Source organism: Crocodylus porosus, unplaced genomic scaffold, assembly GCF_001723895.1.
Source record: "Crocodylus porosus isolate Cpor-Errol unplaced genomic scaffold, CroPor_comp1, whole genome shotgun sequence".
NCBI classification, from domain to species: domain Eukaryota; kingdom Metazoa; phylum Chordata; order Crocodylia; family Crocodylidae; genus Crocodylus; species Crocodylus porosus.
The window spans coordinates 11959904-11980880 of record NW_017728948.1 but is presented as its reverse complement, the minus strand read 5'-3'; the positions used below and the strand labels follow the sequence as shown (position 1 = coordinate 11980880).

The following is a 20977-nucleotide window of genomic DNA, read 5'->3' as shown; positions in this document are numbered from 1 at the left end:
GAGATAGAATGTACTTCGGGCATTGTCAGACCTGAAGAACAAAGTCTTCTGCTTCCTTGTTTACTGCAGTTGTTGCAGTGGCATGGTCCATCATGCAACGCCCAGGATATCATGTAAGAGTACCTGGTATGTTCTACATATCATCCCGAGTGCTGATATATTTGAATAAGGTTTTTTCTTCTCCTCTGAAAACCAGAACAACTTGCACTCTGAGGTCACTGATGTGCACTCCCCATCCTTGCAGGGAAGTGTTTGTCATGAGGGTCACTGAAGGCTGACAGGGGAGAAACTGGGCACCCCCTGCATACATTGGATAATTTCTTAGATCAGGGACAGACAAGAGGCTAGAGTAGCCTCTGCATGTGAAATGTGGCAGACTGGGGAGACTGGGAAAACAGACAATACAGCAGCAGACAGGGCAGGGGCTAGAAGACAAAACGGCAAAAACCAGGCAGGGAGCATAAAGCAGAGCAGTAGATTGGGTAGGTAGGTAGATTCTGTCTCCATGGGGCCTGCAGGGAACTTTCACCTACCAAATACATTCCTAGTGTATGCTGTCAGATTCTCAATACATGCCAAAAAAACACTCAAATACAGACGCTGTATTGTGCCAACAGGGCTTGGTGTTAAGACTATACTGACCTTGGTAGAACAAAGTTCCAGCTAGTCAACATTTTAACCTTTTTTGGATTCCTTTTCCTGTTGAATGCTGAAAATGTCCTTTGCCTGCTTGTTAACGCTGGCAATGGCAAGACAGGAAGGTGTGGAGAGTGTAAAAAGAGGTCAGCACCCTAGAGGAATTTGGTACCATTTGGCGATGTTGCGTGAGGGGTAGCACGCATCTGCCAGAAATCTTTGCTGAAACCATAACGACCATGCTTACGGGGAAGACCACTTTACTGAGAACAGGTTGTTGCAATATAGCCAACTGTCTGTGGGAAGGCCCACAAACTTCTCTAGCTGAGCAATCCATCTTTTGGAGTCTACAAAGCCTACTGTACACCTGGGTACAAAATTAGGATTACATCCTTGTCTGGAAGGAAGAGGAGAACAGACTAATATCAGGCTGTTGGCTAGCTCCAGGGAGTTCTGACCTGGACAATAAGGGACTTCTATGTAGGGAGTGTCTATTAAAAAACCCCCAAAAAACCAAAGAACCCCAAAAAACCCCAAACAAAAAAAAAAAAATCAAAGCTTTGGAGTGCGAGAGAACGAGCTCAATCAACATGATCTGCCAACCTCTGAAGAGGAAACCCAGGGTCTGAACAGCCACATCAGAAAGGCAGAGAAACATCCATGAAGCCAATGGACCAGAAAACCAGGGGATTTGTGGAGACACCCCAGGAGTCCAGTGGGCTTTCCTTGAAGGAAGTCCCACAACTACAGTAGGACTGAATGTGTATGTGAAATTGGGGACATTTTCAGAGTGGAAAGAAGAGTTCAACAAGAATTCTCTATTGGTTGGGCTGACCAACATAAAACCAGGGACAAGTACCTGAGTGGCGCTACTTTGGGAAGGCCTGACAGATCTGGGGTTAGTGCTGCTAGGATTAGTAAGATTACACAGTCTTTCAGTTCTGCCTAAGGTGCCAACTTGCTCAGAGCTGTTAAGCACAGTGACACTGAAGGAGATAGAGGAACAGTCAAATAAGGTGGGGTAGTCAGAGATGGCTGAGGGTAACTGAGGTACTGGGTACTGAAGCTATAGATCTGTGGTAGGTGTACAACTGAAGGCAAACCTCAGTGTTACCTAGATGTTTGTCTTCATTTCCTGGACACTGCCAGAGGGGCTTCATAGAGCCAGGGTTTGTGCTGGTATGGTGCAGTGCTTCATCTGTAGCCTGTATGGACTCTGTCTTGTTGGAGAGTGAACAAGAAAATGGGAGACCCAGGATAGGCAACTCCCTCCGGATTTATCCTGAACTCTGTGCTCAGTAGACAACTTATGTGGTACAGATGGGGAAGATGAGTCTGTTCAACATACAAGTTGTGTTCTTCAAGGTTCTGATGCAATGGTTCAGATCAGCAGCTTCCTCCATGGCACTTACCCACAAGGTAAACCTTGGGCCTAACTTTATGTTCCTTTCCTGTCTAGAAAGGGAAGAGTTTATAACTAGACTATTTCTGAAGTAGCCAGGTTCCCCTAGGCAATAAAGGCAATTAGTGTGCTCATCTGGATGGAGAACACTAGGTCCAGACATTTAGGAAAACCCATGACAATCGGTGAGAAAATGAAAGGGATGGGGAAAGAAACAAGAGAGGCTTGAAGATGCAAGGGAGAACAATGGAGGTTCATGGAACATGACAAAAGGCATGAAACAGGCATGTGGGTACAGGTATTACTAGGGTAAAACAGTCCTTGAGCTAAAGGGCTTAAGGCACTAGTATGCCCAGTAAGGAATGTGTGTATGGGTAAGCACTTGAGGGATAGATAACCTGCTTTCCACTTTCTGCCCTGTGGCACAACTCAAGTGGGTGCACTAGTGATCATTTTAGGCCTCAAAAATCTAATAAATGCTGTTAACACTACAGGGACTTTTGCTACTAAACTTAGCATTTTGCTTTGCCTGTTCATCAGCTTAAGTTCTATGTACTGCCAAACAGTAGGCTACATAAAATAAATAACACTAGATTTTTCTGTTTCCCCCCTATAATGCCAAGTAATACTATTTAGGTTTTATTTATGAACATGTAAGAGGCAGTACAGTTGATAAATCAGACCGTGTATAGAAGAGATGGCCATAAGTTGTAGGAAGATCTAGGTTGATCATTGTTAATCTAAACCTAGAGGTAGTTATTTACAGTAATGAATGTATCACATCTTCCTAAGTTTAACTAGTAAAATATTACATGCATAAATCATTCAAGTCAAATCCTTGAAATCTACACTAATATTTTTTTAAATTGTATTTAAAAAAAAAAAAAATCAAAGATGACGCTGGTATACAAAAATACTGCCCGTTATTGCTGACCAATATTTTCTCATAGTTTCCTTGCATTTCCCTTACAGTCTGCCTGCATGTACCTTCTGAGAGCTTATAAAAGAAACCTTTTTTTTTATATAGTCTTATCACAATAGGAACATAGTCCATGACTAAGGATCTATGACTAGTATTACCATATGTAAATAATACAAATAATCATGTACAGATTATTTTTACAAGCAAAATAATTATCCACCCAGTTAAACAATCCTCAAGTTAAAAAAATAAAATAATAATAGTGTATACCCTGTATAGTTTATCTACACACTTGTCTTCTGTTCTTAGAAGAAAGTGTCTACGTGACAATTTGAAACCTAATTGCACACATATTAAAAAGTTACCTTATAAGGGGAAATATGAGTGTCTGAAGGAAAGGCCAACATTCCCATCACTTGTCGGACCTCATCCAACTGACTTCCTTCAGCCTGACTGAAATGCTTTCTTGCATGTCTGGAATACAGAAATTAGAATACTTAGACAAATATACGCTCATTTGAATGAATTAATTTTACTGAAAGAAATTCATTTGCGTAATCAGTACGAAGGATCTTTTGAAAAAAAGAAGGCTCAACTATAGATTATGCACTCAAAGCACAAAACCCAGAGATGATATTGTATTTAAAAAGTCTTGAAAATACATTCTAAGGATTTGAAGGGAAGAACAGTTTTAATCCTAGAGTTTAATCACAGTATTTATTTCTTAGGTCTCTAATTTTAAGATGCAAAAAAAATTATGAACGTAAATTAAAGCATTCTATTACAAAAATAGACAGTGCTAATATCAGTTACACAAACCCAGGGATTCCTTGCATTCCCTTCCAGTATAACAGCCTAGATGTATAGAAAATACCTTGCATACAAATGTAGAGATGAGAAGAGGGAGGAGAGCTAAGAATGATAACCAAGAATTTCATCTAATAAAATGTAAAGCAGCAAACTGGTAACAAAACACACATGGTTTGCTGAGAACAGACTTCGCTATCAAGAGAACCTCATATTCACATCTAAAGAGTATGTGTTTTGAATTTTTTTTCTTCTGATACAAGTCAAACACAGCACTTCAAGTCGAATGTAATGAACTGCATATTAAATATTGTGAAGTTAGGCAATCTTTAATAGGAACAGAATTATTCCATGCTTCCTCAATCAGATTTACATGTTAGCCATTAGAAAAACCCACAGAACTTCATTCTGGAGATTTATTATAAACTATATTATGTTTAAAAAATGCTAAGAGGCTAGCATTTGGAATCTGAGCATAGGAACTGCCATTTACTCTGGCAGACTATATATCCATCTTGCTCAGTATTCTGTGTTGCACAATGGCAGAGAATGGATATGGAATGGAAGAGTGAACAGGGTCTCCCCCCTACACGCGCACTGTTCCTCTCTCACTAGCAGCCTCTAGCATTTAAGGTCTAGGAAATTCTGATTCAGATCTGTACCCCTAACTCCCATGCTCAACTGCTACGGATGCACCTTTCCTCCAAGAATCTGTCCAATCCCTTTCTGAATCTGAGTAAACTGTCAGCTTCCACAGTGTCTTGTGGCAATGAGTTCCAAGCTTTAATTACACACACTGTGAAAAAGCTTCCTTTGTTAGTTTTAAAATTACTACCTAAGAGTCATTTTGTGACCCCTCGTTCTTGTATGGTGGAGAGAGTAAATAACTCCCCTCCTCTTCGGCATTTAGTATTTTGTAAACCTCTACGCGCCCCTGCCTGCTCCGAGCATCTGCTTTCTAAACTGAATAGGTCTAGCCTCTTGAACTGCAAACTTCTAGATCATCTTTTCTGTATCTATAGTAGCCAAATGATTTATTGAAAGAAAAACTAAAATATTATTATTTAAAAAACCCCCATAAAACCTTGAGAACTGTAACATTTAAAAACCAATGATGTAATGTAAGAGTTTACTAAAGGCTAGCCAATATTTTAAGAACACTGGATCAAGGCTTGCTGAGAAAAGGTGTTGTATTACTCAGTCTAAGGCAGCCTATGAGAAGTGCCACGTTTTCCATACTGAAATTCTAAAAGCAATCAAAACCCACAGCATTAAAATTATGAGATGATACACAGTAGTATCATTCCCCAGTCTTTAACAGATAAAGCTGAACCTAGTTGAGCACTTCCACAAAAACAAAACAGAAAATTTGCAGTCACACATAAATGCGATCTAAGCACATGAACTAGGAGTCAGAAAACCTGTATCTGATTCTTGCCTTTACCTTACTGTACAACTACGGAACGTCACTTCAGTGCCTCACGTTTCCAAAACACAAACCACTTCCACAAATAAATGGCATTCCTCATCTCTTGGGCTGAATTCAAAACAGAGCTTTGGGAAAGTTATTTTTAAACATAACTTTGTAAGACGCTGCATTATCTTGGCTCTGGCCAGACCATTGGTACCATGAGAACAGTTTCTATCAGTTTTTGTACTCCCACTTCCTTCCCTAGCCCAAACCAGGGAATACATGGAAGCTGTGTGGACAGATTGTTTCTAACCAGCTTCTTATAGTGAATGCATAATTTTAGAACGGAAAATATTGTTTTCCAAGTGCTGACAATGTTAGAGGAGCAGCAAAACTACTCTGACAGCTTGAGAAAGGGGATCAGGCAGTCTGAATACATTACAAGGCAATCAGGAGCGCCTGGATGCAGCACTTCAGGGGCAGCTGGCACAAAGCACAAGGTCAGACTCAGTAGCCACAGTATGAAAGAAAAAAGTTTGACTTGGAAGTGAGCAGCATTTTAAAGCTATTGATAAAACTAAATATTTTTCGTTCTAAGTGATGGAGTCAGGAGAAAACGGCAGAGTGCATCAACTACCCCGAAAAAACTGCATTATGGCTTTTGATTCTCAACTGACTTTTAGTGAGAGCATTCCAACAAAATATCACTCACTGATATACAGGAAGAATGCTATGCAAGGCAAACTGGCAGGGATCTTGGGTACTGTCCCAGTTCAGTGCACATGCACAAGCAAACCAGAATAAATGCCTTCGTTGGGTTTTGTGGCTCTTTTGTATACCAGGGAATATGTAATGGATCTTTCAGAGAGCCAATAGCACAGTAATGCTCCCACATCGGCTTGTTAGTCTAACTTAAGTGGAAAGTATAAAAACTATTTCAGACTGCAGTATACAAGATCAAGTAGATAGATGGAAGAACCCTTTCACTCCCATGTCTCTATTACAGGATCAAGATACAATGACTAGCCCATTCAGAAACTAATCTCGTCTCTGTAGCTTTCTGCCATTTTTTTTTTAAAGTTTTCCCTGCTCCCCACAACCTCTCTCCCCCTCTCCCTGCCATGATCATAAGCCTCCAACAGCTAAGGATGAACCTTTCTATTCAGCCAGTCAAAAATGGGAGGCAAGAAATAGGTGCAATATAGTACTTGTAAGATGAGAAGCAAGGCTATTACTCCACAGCAGTATAACACCCCTGGGCCAGTCTTGGGAACCTCCCAAATGAATTCATCCTGCAATGTGTGTTCTGTTATCTTCCGTTCACTGTCTCTTAACAACCTTAACTTGTGTTTTGTCTCCTCTACCATTAGAAGTTCAGCTGCTCTGCCCCATCCCGCACATTGCCATCTGAGTTCTGTAAGACTGTAAAATACAAGATTTGTTTCATGGTTGGTCTGCAATTCTTAATGGAACAAAAAGCAAAACAGGATATATCTTCATTCTATGAAATCTAAAAGAGAAGACTGCAACAGGCTCCTGAACAATATTTAAACTTAAGTCTAAAACTAAAACTATTTGGGTTACTCAGATAGGCCAAGCAACATCAACGCTACATGCCCTCAATTACTACAGATGGCCAGTTTGCCTCTTACCTACTGTATTTCATGGTGTATATGTTGACACGGTGTATAGGTCAACCCCCGGGCTTTCTAATCTGAAAGGTAAGGATTTTCATAGGCATGGTGTATAAGCCGGGGTCAGGCTCGGCACTGTGTTGGTGTGGCCCTATCCCCTGCAAGTGGCACTGCTGGTGGTCACAGGGGATGGGGCCACTGTGAGCGGCGGTGCCGAACACCAAGCCCAGAGCCACTCACAGGGGATGAGGCTGCACCAGCCAAGTGCTGAGCCCAACCCCATCCCCTGGGAGCAGCGCTGGGCTTGGCATTCGGCAGCATTGTCTGCAGGATACAGGGTCAGGCTCAGCTGACACGGCCCCATCGCCTGCTAGTGGTTCCATCAGCGCTGCTCGCAGGGGATCGGTCTGTGCCAGCCAAGCATCGAGCCCAGCCTTGTCCCTGATTTTTTGATGTGGTGTGGTGTATAAGTGGAGTTTTGAAGCCCAATTTGTGTGTCCTAAAAAATCAAACTCGACTTGTATACTGTGAAATACGGTACTTCAAATGAAACCTACATCTAACCTACTACAAGCTTAAATGGCAATTGTCTCTTACAACTGAAGAAACTATACCCAACATATTTTCTTGGCCTTACTGCAGTCAACGGGAGTTTTTCCACTGACACTGCTGGAGTCAGAATTTTCCTCAGCATCTAAGATTAAAAGTAAAACACCCAAAGATGATGTACTAGTTATTCTCTCAGACTTCTAAAGTGACACTGCAGACATCAGGGAAATACCACATTTGATTTGCTCGTGCTATGAAAGCTCAGATACCTAAGCACATCTCTTTTACTGACAGACCAAAGTTTTACTACCATCAACAGAAGCATGTCAAATACTACTATGAACTATGAGTTTGTCTTGTGCATCTTCACTAAAATTACCAGTTAAAGTCTCACTGAAGATCAGGTAACTGACAGAAAGAGCACAGTTTGATTTTTCAAATCCCAAAATTAATAAATTAACTTCTAACCTGCCTTTAAAGTTGACCTACGTATGATGATGAAGTTCTAAATGTATAGTGTACTTGACAAAACCAGAACCCATTTACCCGAGAAGTCAAATAAAATACATATTTGAGATCCCAAAATGTTTTATACTCATTCTTCTCTGTTGCTGCACCATACACCATTAAAAGCGATTTACAAGTCCCATGGAATTCTACCTGCACGACTGAATGTATTCGCCAGAAAGTAGCAATAATTGAGCAGAGAATGTAAAGTGTTATCAGGGAGGAAGTGTTCATGTTCTTTATTGTGCTCAACGGACCATACTAGAACACCTTTCTTATCTCGAGTACTTCCATGACTGCTAGCAAAGTTCCCCTGAAAAGCACTCTGAAGTTATTCTACTTATCCCCTCCTGCTCAAAGAGAGAGAAAATGAGGAAAAACAAGAACCTGACCAGACCAACTGTTGGAAAGGCAAGGTCAAGAAATGCATTTGTTTCCTTTCTCTCTTTGTCTACATGGTACTGGAGCTCATTAATTAAGATAGTCCCTCCCTTCTCCCAAACCCTCCCCCAAATGATCCACTTGAACACTAAAAAGTTCTGATAAACTTTGGACTCAAGTCTTTCATGATTAGCCATCATTACCAAGCAACTTTATACATCTTTTGCATACTGCCACAAAGAAAAACCTGGAGTGTAATTAAAAGAGCACTTCCAGCTCAAGTGTAAAAATCTGACAAAAGACAGTGTGAAATTAATGTCAACAATACGTCCCTAATTCATGGTTTTTGTAGCAAGTTTTGCTTTTAAAGACTAGTGGGAGGGGAGAAGGCTGCAAATTAAAAGCACAGTATATGAGCCTAAAATTTGATTTTTCTACCTTTGCGTGCGTCACAAACTTAACATTAAACAAATAGTTCGTCTTGCTCTTTTAAGACCCCTTTGACGCACTATTTTAGAATAACTACGTGGGTACCCATCATATGCTAAAAAGCTTCAGAAATTCACACTTTGTTATTAAATAAGATATATATTTTAAAGCTCATACGAATTGTATCCTAAAAGCAATATGTCACTTTCGAGGTTCTCAGCAGGCAGTAAAGCAAAGCTTTCAAACTTATTTAAACACCAGCTGCGTTTCAACAAAATGTCAGCTCTCCGAGTTCCACTCAGACAGGAAACGACTTGGTAAACAGCCTCTTTCTCTGCTTTCTAATGGATGCCTGACCTATTTATTGCACCATGGACATAATACTGAAAGAATCCTGCTGCAGGCACTTAATAGAAGCAAGCTAATAAAAACAGAAGTTGAGATTGTGTGCTAGAAGTGAGAATTTTGTTACCTTCCAAAAAAACACTGGTTTCCAAAAAAGGTTTGTTAGCTGTCAATAAATCTGGTTTAAACTAGGCAGAAAAATGTTTAAATATTCACTAATCGCTAAAGAGTATTTTCTAATGCATCTATCTTTGGGGGATAGCAGTATAAATGTTGAACAAATGCACACAGCTATGAGTGAATCAATGCTGTCAAAGGCAATGAATTAGACATAAAAAGGCATTTTGCAGTTCTCTTTTACCTTATGGCAGGATATAAAAATCAACTGAGCCAGCACTATAAGAACTGGAAAAGTTTTAATTGCCAGATGCATCCAAGGAAATTTGCTTCCAAGTAGCTTTATATATATATATAAACACCAACACAATTTGCTTCTGAAAAACCTAATATGATTATTTAAAATATGCATGTAGTCCAGCTACAGAACAAATTAAGGTTAAACATCAATTTATAGATTGACTTTGCAATACAGGAAGTCTTAAAAAGAATGCCATCTACTTATAATAAAAGGGTGGAATTACTTGCAATCCCTTCTAGTGAGAAGAAAATGAAAAATCCATAAGCTGATTTTGTAGGGTATTTATTGTTAGGCAATGAGGAAAAAGGAAAACTGATTTTACAATAGTGGAAAATAATGAACTTTCTAATCCAAATCTTATGCATTCATTTAAGAAAGCTGGGCATAGAAGTAGCACTCAAGCTGGCCATCATCAGGTGATACTACCCATAGAATAATGGTGCCTAAGGCAGTATCTTCCCAAGCATGAAATGCAGTACATACCCTACACCCCCTCAAAAAAAAAAAAAAAAGACAGTAACAGCCACAACAAATAAGTAGGGGTTATGACACTGCAAGCTGATCTCTGGTGAGCATCTTAGGACACCTAAACATGTGCTACATGTCTGCTCTGATGCACGCACTGGAGCAGACTCTGCTGGAGCGTATTAATCATATGCGCTCCAGCAGCCATGTCACGTCTATTCAGCGTCCCCTTGCTTCAAAATGGTGGCAGGGGTGCTTGAACTAAAGCTCTTTGAACAAGCTTTAGTTCAAGTGTCCCCCACCACCATTTTGAAGCATGGGATGCTGAATGCATGTGATGCTGCAGGTGCTTTAAAGCGGCTCTTGGAGCCTCTTTAATTAAAGCGGATCCCCCTCCCTACCCCCGGGAGCACATGTGTAGACACCCTTAGTTCCATGGGATAGGAGAGTTTTTTTTATTTAGTCACAAAGTAGGGCAGCACCTTAGACAGTACTGTAGCAAGGGTGGTGCCAGCAATGCACTGGCCACAGGGCACTCTTACGCCGCTCCAGTGCTTTTACAGCAGAAACCATACTGCCCCTGTCTGCCAGTCACTCAGCATGGTGCTGACTTTAGAGACTAACTCATTCACAGAAGCCTCACTTCCAACAGAGCTAGTTAGAGCATGTTAATCTAATTTTTAGTTCACAGTTTCTAACCTTACCATTTCAGCTGCATGGTCATGTGATTTGCATGACTGATTACTTCTAGCCTTCTGTTTGTATTTTTTTGTTTTACATTTATTTCCTCTTTCTTATTTACTTTCCAGATGTTTTATTTACTGGGGAGGGGGGGAAGCAAGACGGGGAGCAGGGACAACCGGTACTGAAATAGTTGACCTGGAAACGGTGAATTAAATCCCTGGAGTGACAAAACCAGCGGAGCCAGATTAGAAAGGAGACTTTGTAGTGAAACCCTCAAGTAAAAGATTCAACTGCCAAGAAACAGGTAGTCTTTAAAAAATGGCAGGCCAGAACTTGAACAATGGTATGGTTACATACAAGCAAGCAAAAACCAAACAAGTCCAAAAGATGGGAAATGGTAGATAAAAATCTAGCCAGGAAAATTATAACAAGTTAATGCAAGGGAGACCATCTAAAACTCATCAAGGCAAAAGAGAAAGGCTAGGGACAGAAGTTGCACAAACTGGCTTAAGTGATCAGAAACTAGTTTAAACCTGTAACAGAACAGAAGTTCGGTGTACATAAACCAGTTTTAAAATGGCTGTAACAAGTCTGAGATAAACCTGGTTGAATGTAGCATCAGACTTAACTGATTTGGCTCAAACTGGTTTATGGAATGTCTGTCCCAGACCCCTTGCTGGTTTAAGATAAATCAGACTTCCCCAGCATGCCATTTTCAAACTGGCTTACATTCACTGAACATCTGTACTGAACATCACTTACTTCTGTAATCCTGGACTGAAAATCCCAGAGACCTCAGTGACAGCAGGAAGAAATAGTGAACACACAGCGTATGCTGGCTGCATGCCAGAGAGCTGTGTTCTAGCACCCCCGCAGCTTCTGGCCTGAGCAACTGCAGATATGTAGCTGCATTTCCTGAATCAAAAAGTGAGTGTGTGTCCAGCTGTTTTTCAGTTTAATCTCTGCAGTTTAGATTAACCTGCAAAGACTGAATCAATTCAGCCTTGGATTTTTTGACTGTCTGTTCTTAGCCTAAATGACAAACTAATTGTAAACTGATTTATAGTTTGAAGCAATACATTGAAATTGACAAAGCCCAAAGAAAGAACTAAGCTCTGCAAGCTGATCCTGGACATGGCAGATCACACAGAGGAGGAGGATATTGCAGAAGCGCTTGGGGGGAAAAAAAATAAGTGAAAAGGGGAAGACATCTTGGTTAGAGAAAGTACAGGTAGATGTCTTACACTGTTGGGACTAGGACACATCAAGCGTCTTAAGAAAAAAAAATCACCAAATGAGCAGCATAATATCTTTACTTTGCCTATTTAAAAAAAAAAAATAAAGGAAAACACTAGTTGTGCTGACTTGATAATTTTAATGAAGTGGATGTGGCAGTTGGTGAAACTTTTCAATAATCTCCTACAATCAAAACTAAATAGGGCTACTATAGATATTTTTTTCCAGTAAGCTTTGGCTTACATCAGAATCTATGTTGAATCCATTTTTATTTGTGGTCATCATGGGCACAGTATGTAAGACTATGCAAAAGGGAGACAATGTTCATTAATGACTTACTGATACATGTAAAAAAAAATCATAATATGCAGTTTATCAACTCTGAACATTCTTTGCACAGGCTAAACTGAGTGAGTCAAGGTAAAGTCTATGCTATGTAAGCAAAGAAACAGTCCTAAAAGAAAGAATATCACAGGAAATAAACTTAAAAGAAAGAAGGAATTCAAAATGATTGAACAATGGTTGATGTCTATGGCATCCTTCTTAGTGGATGCCCGGTATCAAACCAAAGACATCTGGTGGAAAGGGAGGGACATATCACAAAGCAACCTTGCTTCTCTCCATTCCTGGACCACAACTATACCACCACCAAACCCAACCAAAACAGGGCCAAAAGGCTTTCTAGATCTAGATTAGTTCCAGTATAGTTCTATAAAGATCACTCTCAATCCCCACTGTCAGAACTGTATGGCATTAATGTTCAACCCTAGTGCCACCATCATTCTCCTTATTGCTCCCAGTTGATACAGGTCATCAGCGAAACGCATGAGACTGTCCACCAAATCTGGAAGTTATATCAGGTTATACTCTTTCACTGTCAGTACAGATGCAGCAACAGTCCCTTTAGTTTTCCAGCTTCCTGGTAAATTGCCTTACCAATTCCAGATGCTGACATCAACCCCTTACAGGATTCAAAATGTGTATTAACCTATCCATTATGGCAACATTATAGGATTGTGGCAGAAACGTGCCACAGATCCAGCCTTTGTAATCAAAACACGTGCACCCTGAAGTAAGTATTGTACTCTTCAGACTCCCCCTGACCCTCAAAAGGGGGAGGGGGAAGGGAAGACAAGTCTGTGACCTTTTCACTTTGAAAAAGGGAAGATCCATTTCTACCACCATTGAAGTGAGGGGTCACGGTATAGAGCAGGGGTGGGCAAAATTCTATCTGGCCTGTGGGGCCCCTCCAAAAAATATTTATTGGCCCATGGCTGCCCCTCTGAAAGCCGGTGGGAAGTGGGCTTCCAAAGGTTGCATGCCATCAGACTGGGTGGAGCTCTGTGGGAGTACAGCTCTTTGTGGGGGGGCTCTGCCTGCTGCTGCCGCCAGCAGTGGAGGCTGTGCACCATGGGGAGGGCATGTGGCAGGGGCCCTCTCCCCCCCTTCCGAACAGACCCCATACAGCCCTACAACCCCCACTTCCCCCCCCAATCTCACACACACACTTCACCCCCACAACATACAAGAGTAAGACTATTTTGAACTATTATACAATCACCTCTATATACACTATGCAAACTCATGTAAATCAGGGCACAAATCTTTTTTGAAATAAAATTAAAATATGTTATAGTAGATGTTTGATTTTTAGTATACAATTTGGGTTTTTTCTGGTTCCAAGATGGCAACCCCCCTTCCCAAAAGGAGTACTTCCAAAGGCATGGGGTAGGGAGGACTTCTAGTGGCAAAGGTCATGGGTTAGGGGTGGGACTTCTGATCCCAAGGTGGTGATCAAGAGGCAGGGCACCTGTCAAGGGTTGGCGCTGCCCTTGTGGCCCTCGATAACTCATCCAAAGTTAAGTGGCCTTCCAACCAAATTAACTGCACACACCTAGTATAGAGGGTCCCAATTGCCTTGCTAAAGGCCCCAATTGCAAAAGAGGTTCACATTTGCCAGCCTCAAAACGTGACTGAAAAGCTATGTTATCAACCCTCAATTTTATTCTTAGACTAATGTTATGTGGTGTCTGCCATAAAGATTCAGCTACTGATCTCCTATGACTGTGCAATCATGAGATTTTTCCTTAGAAAGTCCCTATGATCGTGGTATGAGATTGGAAATTTGGCCCAAGCATACACTAAATGTTCAAACAGCAAGCAATAGAGGACTCCCCCCACCAATCATACTTTGTGAGGGAGGGGCAGTAAGGGCAGGGGGAATGCAGCAGATCTGCAAAACTGAGCACAGGGCTGGCAATATTTTACAAATCATGCTGTGCTCTGGAGGAAAAAAAGAGCTGTAAGTGAAAAGGTCATAGGATTTTGTTTTTCTGATTGAGAAAACTAATTTCAACAGCAAATTGGTAGAGCCCTTTTCTCCCCAGCACGACCTGGGGTGACAAGAAACAATGGTAATAAGCTGATGGAGAATAGGTTTAGGTTAGACATCAGAAGGCAATATTTTACAGTTATGCTGGCCAAAAGCTGGAACCAACTGCCCAGGGAAGTGTTCCACACCCCTACCTTGGGCAAATTCAAGAGGAGGTTGGATGATCACCTGTCTGGGGTCCTGTGAACCCAGCATTCATTCTTGCCTGTGGCAGGGGGTCAGGCTAGATGATTCGTTCAGGGCCCTCCTGACCCTAGCTACTATGAAACTGTGAAATAATCTAGCATCCTTTAAAAATCCCAGCCCAGAATTGCTTTGTTTCCTGTAGGCTACTGCAAGAAGCTGGCTATTATTCAAAAAAACAAGCTGACAATGCAACAAGTGGCCAGCACATGCAGCGCAATTTGGTATGTTCAAACTTGTTGAGATGGAATAAAATGGAAGTATAGGAGCTTCATGATGAAAAGATGAAGCATCCGTCTGCATATCGCAGTCTTGACAGGTAGTGCAGAATTAAGACTTTGATTCCTGCTTGACATTTTGATATGCCATCCAGTTTTAAACAAAAAAAGAGCAGTGTTCCAAAACTAAAGATCCTGATTTAGAAGAATGACAGTTTACACTGAAGTTTCTGTGATGCACTATATATTTGATGGGATACTGTACACTTCTTACCGGACACAATTTTATTACTAACTGGTTCAAGTATCCTTATAATTTTAATAGGATGTTTCAAAACAATGTCAGTGAGAATGGGTGTAGAAAACAACCTGATCGTTCTAAATACATCAGAAACAGACTTATTATTCAGCATCTTCCCAATATAACAATACAAAACATTACTGCATTGTCTGCATGTTATTAAGTCCCAACGTAAGTATCACATTCATTCTAACAGAATCACTCTCTTGTTGTGCCCTGAAATAGTATACTATACTAACTCCTTACCTAGGACCGCTAATTCAAAAGGTTGAGTATAAGTTATTTATTTGATCTCCCAATAAGAAATATCTGACACAAAGAGAGAGAGCATGAGCAAGCAAGACAAAGTTACTGTATTGTTAGAATGGGGGAGTCAAGAGATCTGGATTTGATGTCCAGTTCTGCCACTGAGTCATATTCCTTTAAGCAAGTGTGCTGTCCTTAAGCAAGTGTGTATTACCCCTACCCATGAAATCATGGGTATAACATTTACCTGCCTCACAGGAGTGAGGAGAGTTATTGTCTGTAACAATCCGAGACCCTCCGAGAAGAGACAGTATAGAATTGCAAAATATTAATAATCGTCTGTTTAATAAAAACCTTAAAGCTTAGTATGTAATACAACAGGATGTAATAGAGATTGTAAAACATAAAAAGCTTCAGGGTTGACAAGAATCAAACCCAAGAGTCATATTGTAAACATAAAACACCGACTAGTTCATATGAAGAGATCAACTTTTTTCTTGCAACAGATACATTTTCTCTCCAAGCTAACCCCACCTACCGAGTTTGTTTGTACTCTAGATTGAAGATTAGTATAGTAATGGCAAACTGTACTCTATGATGAAGAACAACTGTTTTTACAAACAGAACAATACAGTGTAAAATTTTTTTAAATAATTGCTTTGAGTTCTGCAGTTCTGCAAAGCCTGAAAATTGTGTTTCAATAACCATTTTTAAAAGTTTGAAATGAGCATGTAAAATGACAGCTTGTATTTAAAATTTGAAATTATCCAATATGAAACGTAATCTGTTAATTCCCAAGAGAGGGTGTGATAACAGCAATGCTGACAAGACCCTTTGCTGCAGTGGAGCTTCTGGGTGCTGCAATAACAGTCACACGTTTCTTATGAAGCATAATACTATCTTAAGAAAATTGTTTGGTAAGCATCCTAATTTCATACCTCACAGCATCCAGTCTCTTGTTCTGTCGAATGAGTTCAATGAACTCCTGAATCCTTAGGCTGAACTCCAGACAGCTCTGAGATTAAAGACAAGACAGGGTCTTAGACGGGGCCACAGCAGCATTGCACAGTGTATCTTATGGTGTTTAAGTACTCAGTGTGCCACAAAATAGTGTTAATGGCATGCAACTTTGTTTGCTTGCTTTTTAGGCATTCATGCAGATAAAGCAGTTTAATGGGTGATGAAATGCTAGCACACAGAATGCCTTAAAAGCAAACAAAAACCTCCTACCTCCACCCTTCTTCAAAACTGAAATGTTTTAATAGGAATCAACTGTGTCCTGATGACTGAAGGACCCCACCATCCTCTGGGTGTGAATGGATTACAGCTGGGTTGCTTTGTACCATATTCCAATTGTATGAGAGCAGATATTGCAGAAATTTCTGAGACAAAGCAACAATTAAGATAGAGGGACCTCTTTGCCAAAGGGGACCGAAAGTATTAGACAAGGTTGTGGGGGATAGAAACAGAGTCTGAACACTAGCTCAAATGTACCCGTATTCACGTGCAGGAAAGGGCACGTTGAATTTGTGTCACTGAGGATTTGCCTTCCCTCACAAAACACCCATCCCAGTTCCCCCTCCCATCACCCTCCCTAGTAGTGACTTAAAAGTGATACTAAGGAGACATCTCGCACAAGAAAACCATGTGACATTTACCTGCTTTTGGAAAAAGGTAAATTTTGAGGCCTACTAAAGTTGACAGTATTCATCACCAGTATGAACATGTGGAATTAAAAAGAAAAAATAAATCCTTTTCCCCCAAAGGAAGTCACTGTGCTTTAGCATATACAGGCACAGGCAACTATTTTTTTTTTTTTTTTTTTAAAGAAAGCAAAAAAAGAAAATAATAATAAATACTCCCTGTGCTCAAAAATAAAAGTATTTCTCAAGTTTCTCTGCTCCATTTAGCAAATGTTTCTCTCCTCCAGGTTTCTAATGAATGGGGATCTTTTGTTTATTGTGTATGTGCACAGTAATATCAAAATTCCTCAGTGACATCAGCAGGAATTTAAGTAGCTCCAAAATCTGGATCAGTTAACTGTTTCTGGTAGCCGTCGCAAAAAATTATGCATTTATTTGTTTTTAAATGGGAAATTTTGTAGAGCAATTTGAAAGAAATCTCACATTGACAGAATGCAGTCTAAATTAGTTTAAAAGGAAGTACTGGGGGGAGGAGGGGAAGGGGAATATATCAGTTAACTTTCTAATTTGCAAAACTGTTTGCTCAGGAAAGGAAGGACCAGCCTTTTAACAACAGCATTTTTCTATAGCCTAAGTTTTGTGAGAGACAGAACACTTCAACTTCAGATCTACATAAAAAAAAGATGGAGCCGATTTTTAAATGATTTTTTAAAAATCCTTAGTTATTTAAGATGCACATTTTATTTAAGGGCAGGGGGATTTTAGAAGTTTATCTTTTAACAACAGGCTGTATTGTTTTTTAATTAGTCAACCATTCTCTATAGACAGTGCATTCTGAATTCTAACCCTGTCTCCTCTTAAAAGTACTGGAAGAGAACAGATTCCCTCCAAACAACCTTCAAAGCTTTAGAAGTCTTCAAGTGAACTGAAAGCCAATGGATCGTCTGGATTTTAGAAAGTGTTATAAATTAACACCCCCCAAACGTGTCCAGTGTTTTCAGAACTATGCTTTACAAATCCTGCACAAGTTTGGGCAACAGTTCCACAGCCCTTGTTACCAAGAGTGAGACTGCTCACGCATGTAAGGACTCCAGCAATGGGTATTCTTCCCACCTTTCCAGTTTACCCCACCCCATTGTTAAAGTTGCAGGTGGGGGTTTAGCAAACTAACATTGATAAACAGCTCACTTTCTATTCTAGACACTACCCAGGAATTTACTCCGTGGTTATTTTTAAAAAGCAAGTTATTTCTCTTTCTCCAGCTCTAACCTATCATAGCCTTGGCTTTTAACGTAAAAGTAGGGCTTGCAGAAATATTTTTTTTTTTTATTCCTGGTTGTTACCATCATGTTGAAGATTGGTGATGGAAAAAAAGTTAAGAGTACTTCAGATTTCATTCCTCACGTTACTTAACAAGTTAAAATGACATAAGGCTTTCTTCAGCATTATAATTATCCAAGTGTTTACATACCAATTCTGGTTTTCCTTTAATGGTTTCCATAACAACATCATCATTTTCTTTAGAGTAATCACTGGCCGATTTAGTTTTGCATCCCATCTTCGGTTCACTCTCATTTTGGAGCCCCTGAGTGACAGAGAACGTCGCTCTTTGCTTGGCATTAAGTGCACTCAAACATTTTTGGTTAAAGAAAGTGCTTAGTTTAAAAATAACAAGAAAAAAGAGAAAGACACAAAAACCTTTCCAAGGGAAGCAGGGACTTTAGTTAATGTCAGTTAAAAACAGATTTCTGCAAGCCCTATAAAAGATTAAACTTAGTTTTAAAAGAATGCTGTACAAAGAAGGGAATTTAAACTAACTTTATAAGAACAAATAAAAAGTGACACCTTATGTTCAGTTCATGGTGTTCAAGGGCTAGAAAAATGTATTATGTTCACACTACACTAAATGCAGCTTCTTTGAGTACTGTTTCCTCTTACAAATGCAGGTAAGCTTTCTTTAAGTTTTCACAGCTGTAGAAAACTTTTCTATTAAAATTTCTCCCACTGTGTTATGCTTAAGGACATCTGCTTAGCATTTCAATTGCTCACCACACTTTTTAGAAACAGCTTCATATACACACCATGAATTATGTTCTCAGCAGGATGCAAGGAGTTACACACATAAGTCTTCATGCATCGAGATGAGATTATACTTCTTTGCATTTAGGTTTCTCTAAATCGCATTAAAACAAAGTCATACTGCTATGTAATTTCACTGTAAGTTTGTCAAGGAAAAACTTGCATTTAGAGGACCTAGATTCAGTATCAAGTTTAATCTGGGTGTTAGTGGGTGCAACTCCACTGATTCTGGCCTAAGTACTCAAGGGCTGTATTTTGCACTTCGGATCTTTACGTTAGTACAAGTCCTTATTCGTATCTAAATTTTAAACCATAGCCAAATATTCAAAGAATTCTGAAAAGCAGGACAGTTTATATCAAGTAAAAGCTTTATACATTACACTACTATACCTTCATTTTCCTGAGCCTGGATTTGTTATCATGACACCAAGCCAAGCAAGTCATGGTTTCCTGTCTTTCCAAGGATTCTTCTACTTCTTTAGCAGTCAGGAACATCTCAATATTTACCAGATCCTTAAGAGAAAGAAAAAAAAAGAGCAGTTAAGTTCTGTTTTATAAGAGGAAATTCTACACAAAAATTACTTTTTTTAAACCTACAGATAGAGGACTACCACTTTGAGATATGTCTGGTTTTAAAACTCTCTCGCAAATGATACTCATGTAAAAATAAAACAACAGCAGCACTTTTGAATAATAACAATCATGTACATAAGATATAAGGTAATATTAAAAAGTTTGTGAATTCATTTTTTCATACACAGCCAAAAGCAGACAGTGAACTTTTTTAAAATACAAGGCTAGAACTAAGGAAAGAGGAGGGAAGAAGTGGTTTCAGTCATACTCAAATTTGTTTGGAAGCTGGCATGAAAAATCTGGGGAATACAAACAATTTTCCATCGATACCATATCACAAGAACTAGCATCATAACTGGTACCTAGACTGAGAAGGACTGTAGAGATCAAGATACGTCTCCATGGACTGAGCGACTCAATGGCAGCGTGTGATGTTGAAATGTGGCTCCCTTACTGTACTTGTTTTGTTGGGCAAGTTCTGTAGATCCAACGGATTACTAGTCTATCACTTTTAAGAAGCTAAATTCCAGTTTAAAGGTTCGATTTTTATATATATAGCACTTATGAAGAAGTGATGATTTCATGTGTGTCAGTTACATAGAATGTGACAGCATGTACTAGAAATCAGCTTTGCAACCTATCACTGAGTAATTTGTAAATAGATGCAACACATGTTTTGTATTAACATTCTCATTTGATTTCTACTCCCTTTAAATCAGCAGAATTACATACAAGAGAAAGAGGTGAAGACTTACTAGCTTCAACAAAACTACCTGTCACCTGTGGAGTTTTTGGGAATGCTTTGTAAAAGTCTGATGCTTCCATGTGCTTCCTTTTAGCTTCTTAACATAAAAAAAAAAAAAAAAATGAACTCACCCCACCCCTCCCCAATTGCTTTGGCACTACAATTATTCATGTCTGAAACATCCTGATTCCAGTGTCTAAACACAAAGAGTACAAGTTACAGTATTAAAATTCCATTTTGCTGAGTGACAGGACATCTCACAGGAAGTGAAAACATTGCTTGTGACAAGCACAACCTAGTGTTAATTTGCCTAGGGCAAACACTTAGCTGCACCTATATACAGCTTCATAATTCACCCAGAGCTTTGTACATTCAAATGGACAAAGTCAAATGCAACTGAATATATCCACTCTTTAAGACACACTGTGGTAGATTATTAAAGGATTTTTTTCCATTCATTTGTAATGAAAGGATTTAGAAGGGTGTTTTCAAACTAAGATGAACTGGATCCATTTTGAATTGGCATCCCCAGAGATTATTCTGAGCTGCATAAATGTGTCATGCTGTGACAGCTCATACTTAGAGGAAGAAAATTCTCTGTGGGGAACCGTACAATTCAATGTTCTACAAACACAATAACCCAGTACTAAGAATGTTTGTATTAACATAAAAATGAACTTGTTCCACCAAATGGAAAAGTGTATGTATGTTTCAAGGCAGTGCTGAAAACCATACAACTGAAATATGCTGAATATGACAGATATTCAGAAT

The 20977-nt window shown here is 39.6% G+C and overlaps 1 protein-coding gene across 2 annotated transcripts in view; it reads right to left on the bottom strand.

Annotated features, from left to right (window-relative positions):
• Positions 1 to 20977, bottom strand: part of MAEA (macrophage erythroblast attacher) — a 91702-nt gene that overhangs the window by 16864 nt on the left and 53861 nt on the right. The window contains exons 4-7 of one of the 2 annotated variants that reach the window (XM_019553078.1): positions 19279 to 19401; positions 18281 to 18394; positions 16105 to 16181; positions 3326 to 3434 (exon numbers count right to left, since the gene is read on the bottom strand). In XM_019553078.1, coding sequence (XP_019408623.1) covers positions 3326 to 3434; positions 16105 to 16181; positions 18281 to 18394; positions 19279 to 19401 — 423 coding nt within the window. The remainder of the gene's footprint in view (positions 1 to 3325; positions 3435 to 16104; positions 16182 to 18280; positions 18395 to 19278; positions 19402 to 20977) is intronic. The other variant, XM_019553079.1, reaches the window with a different exon arrangement.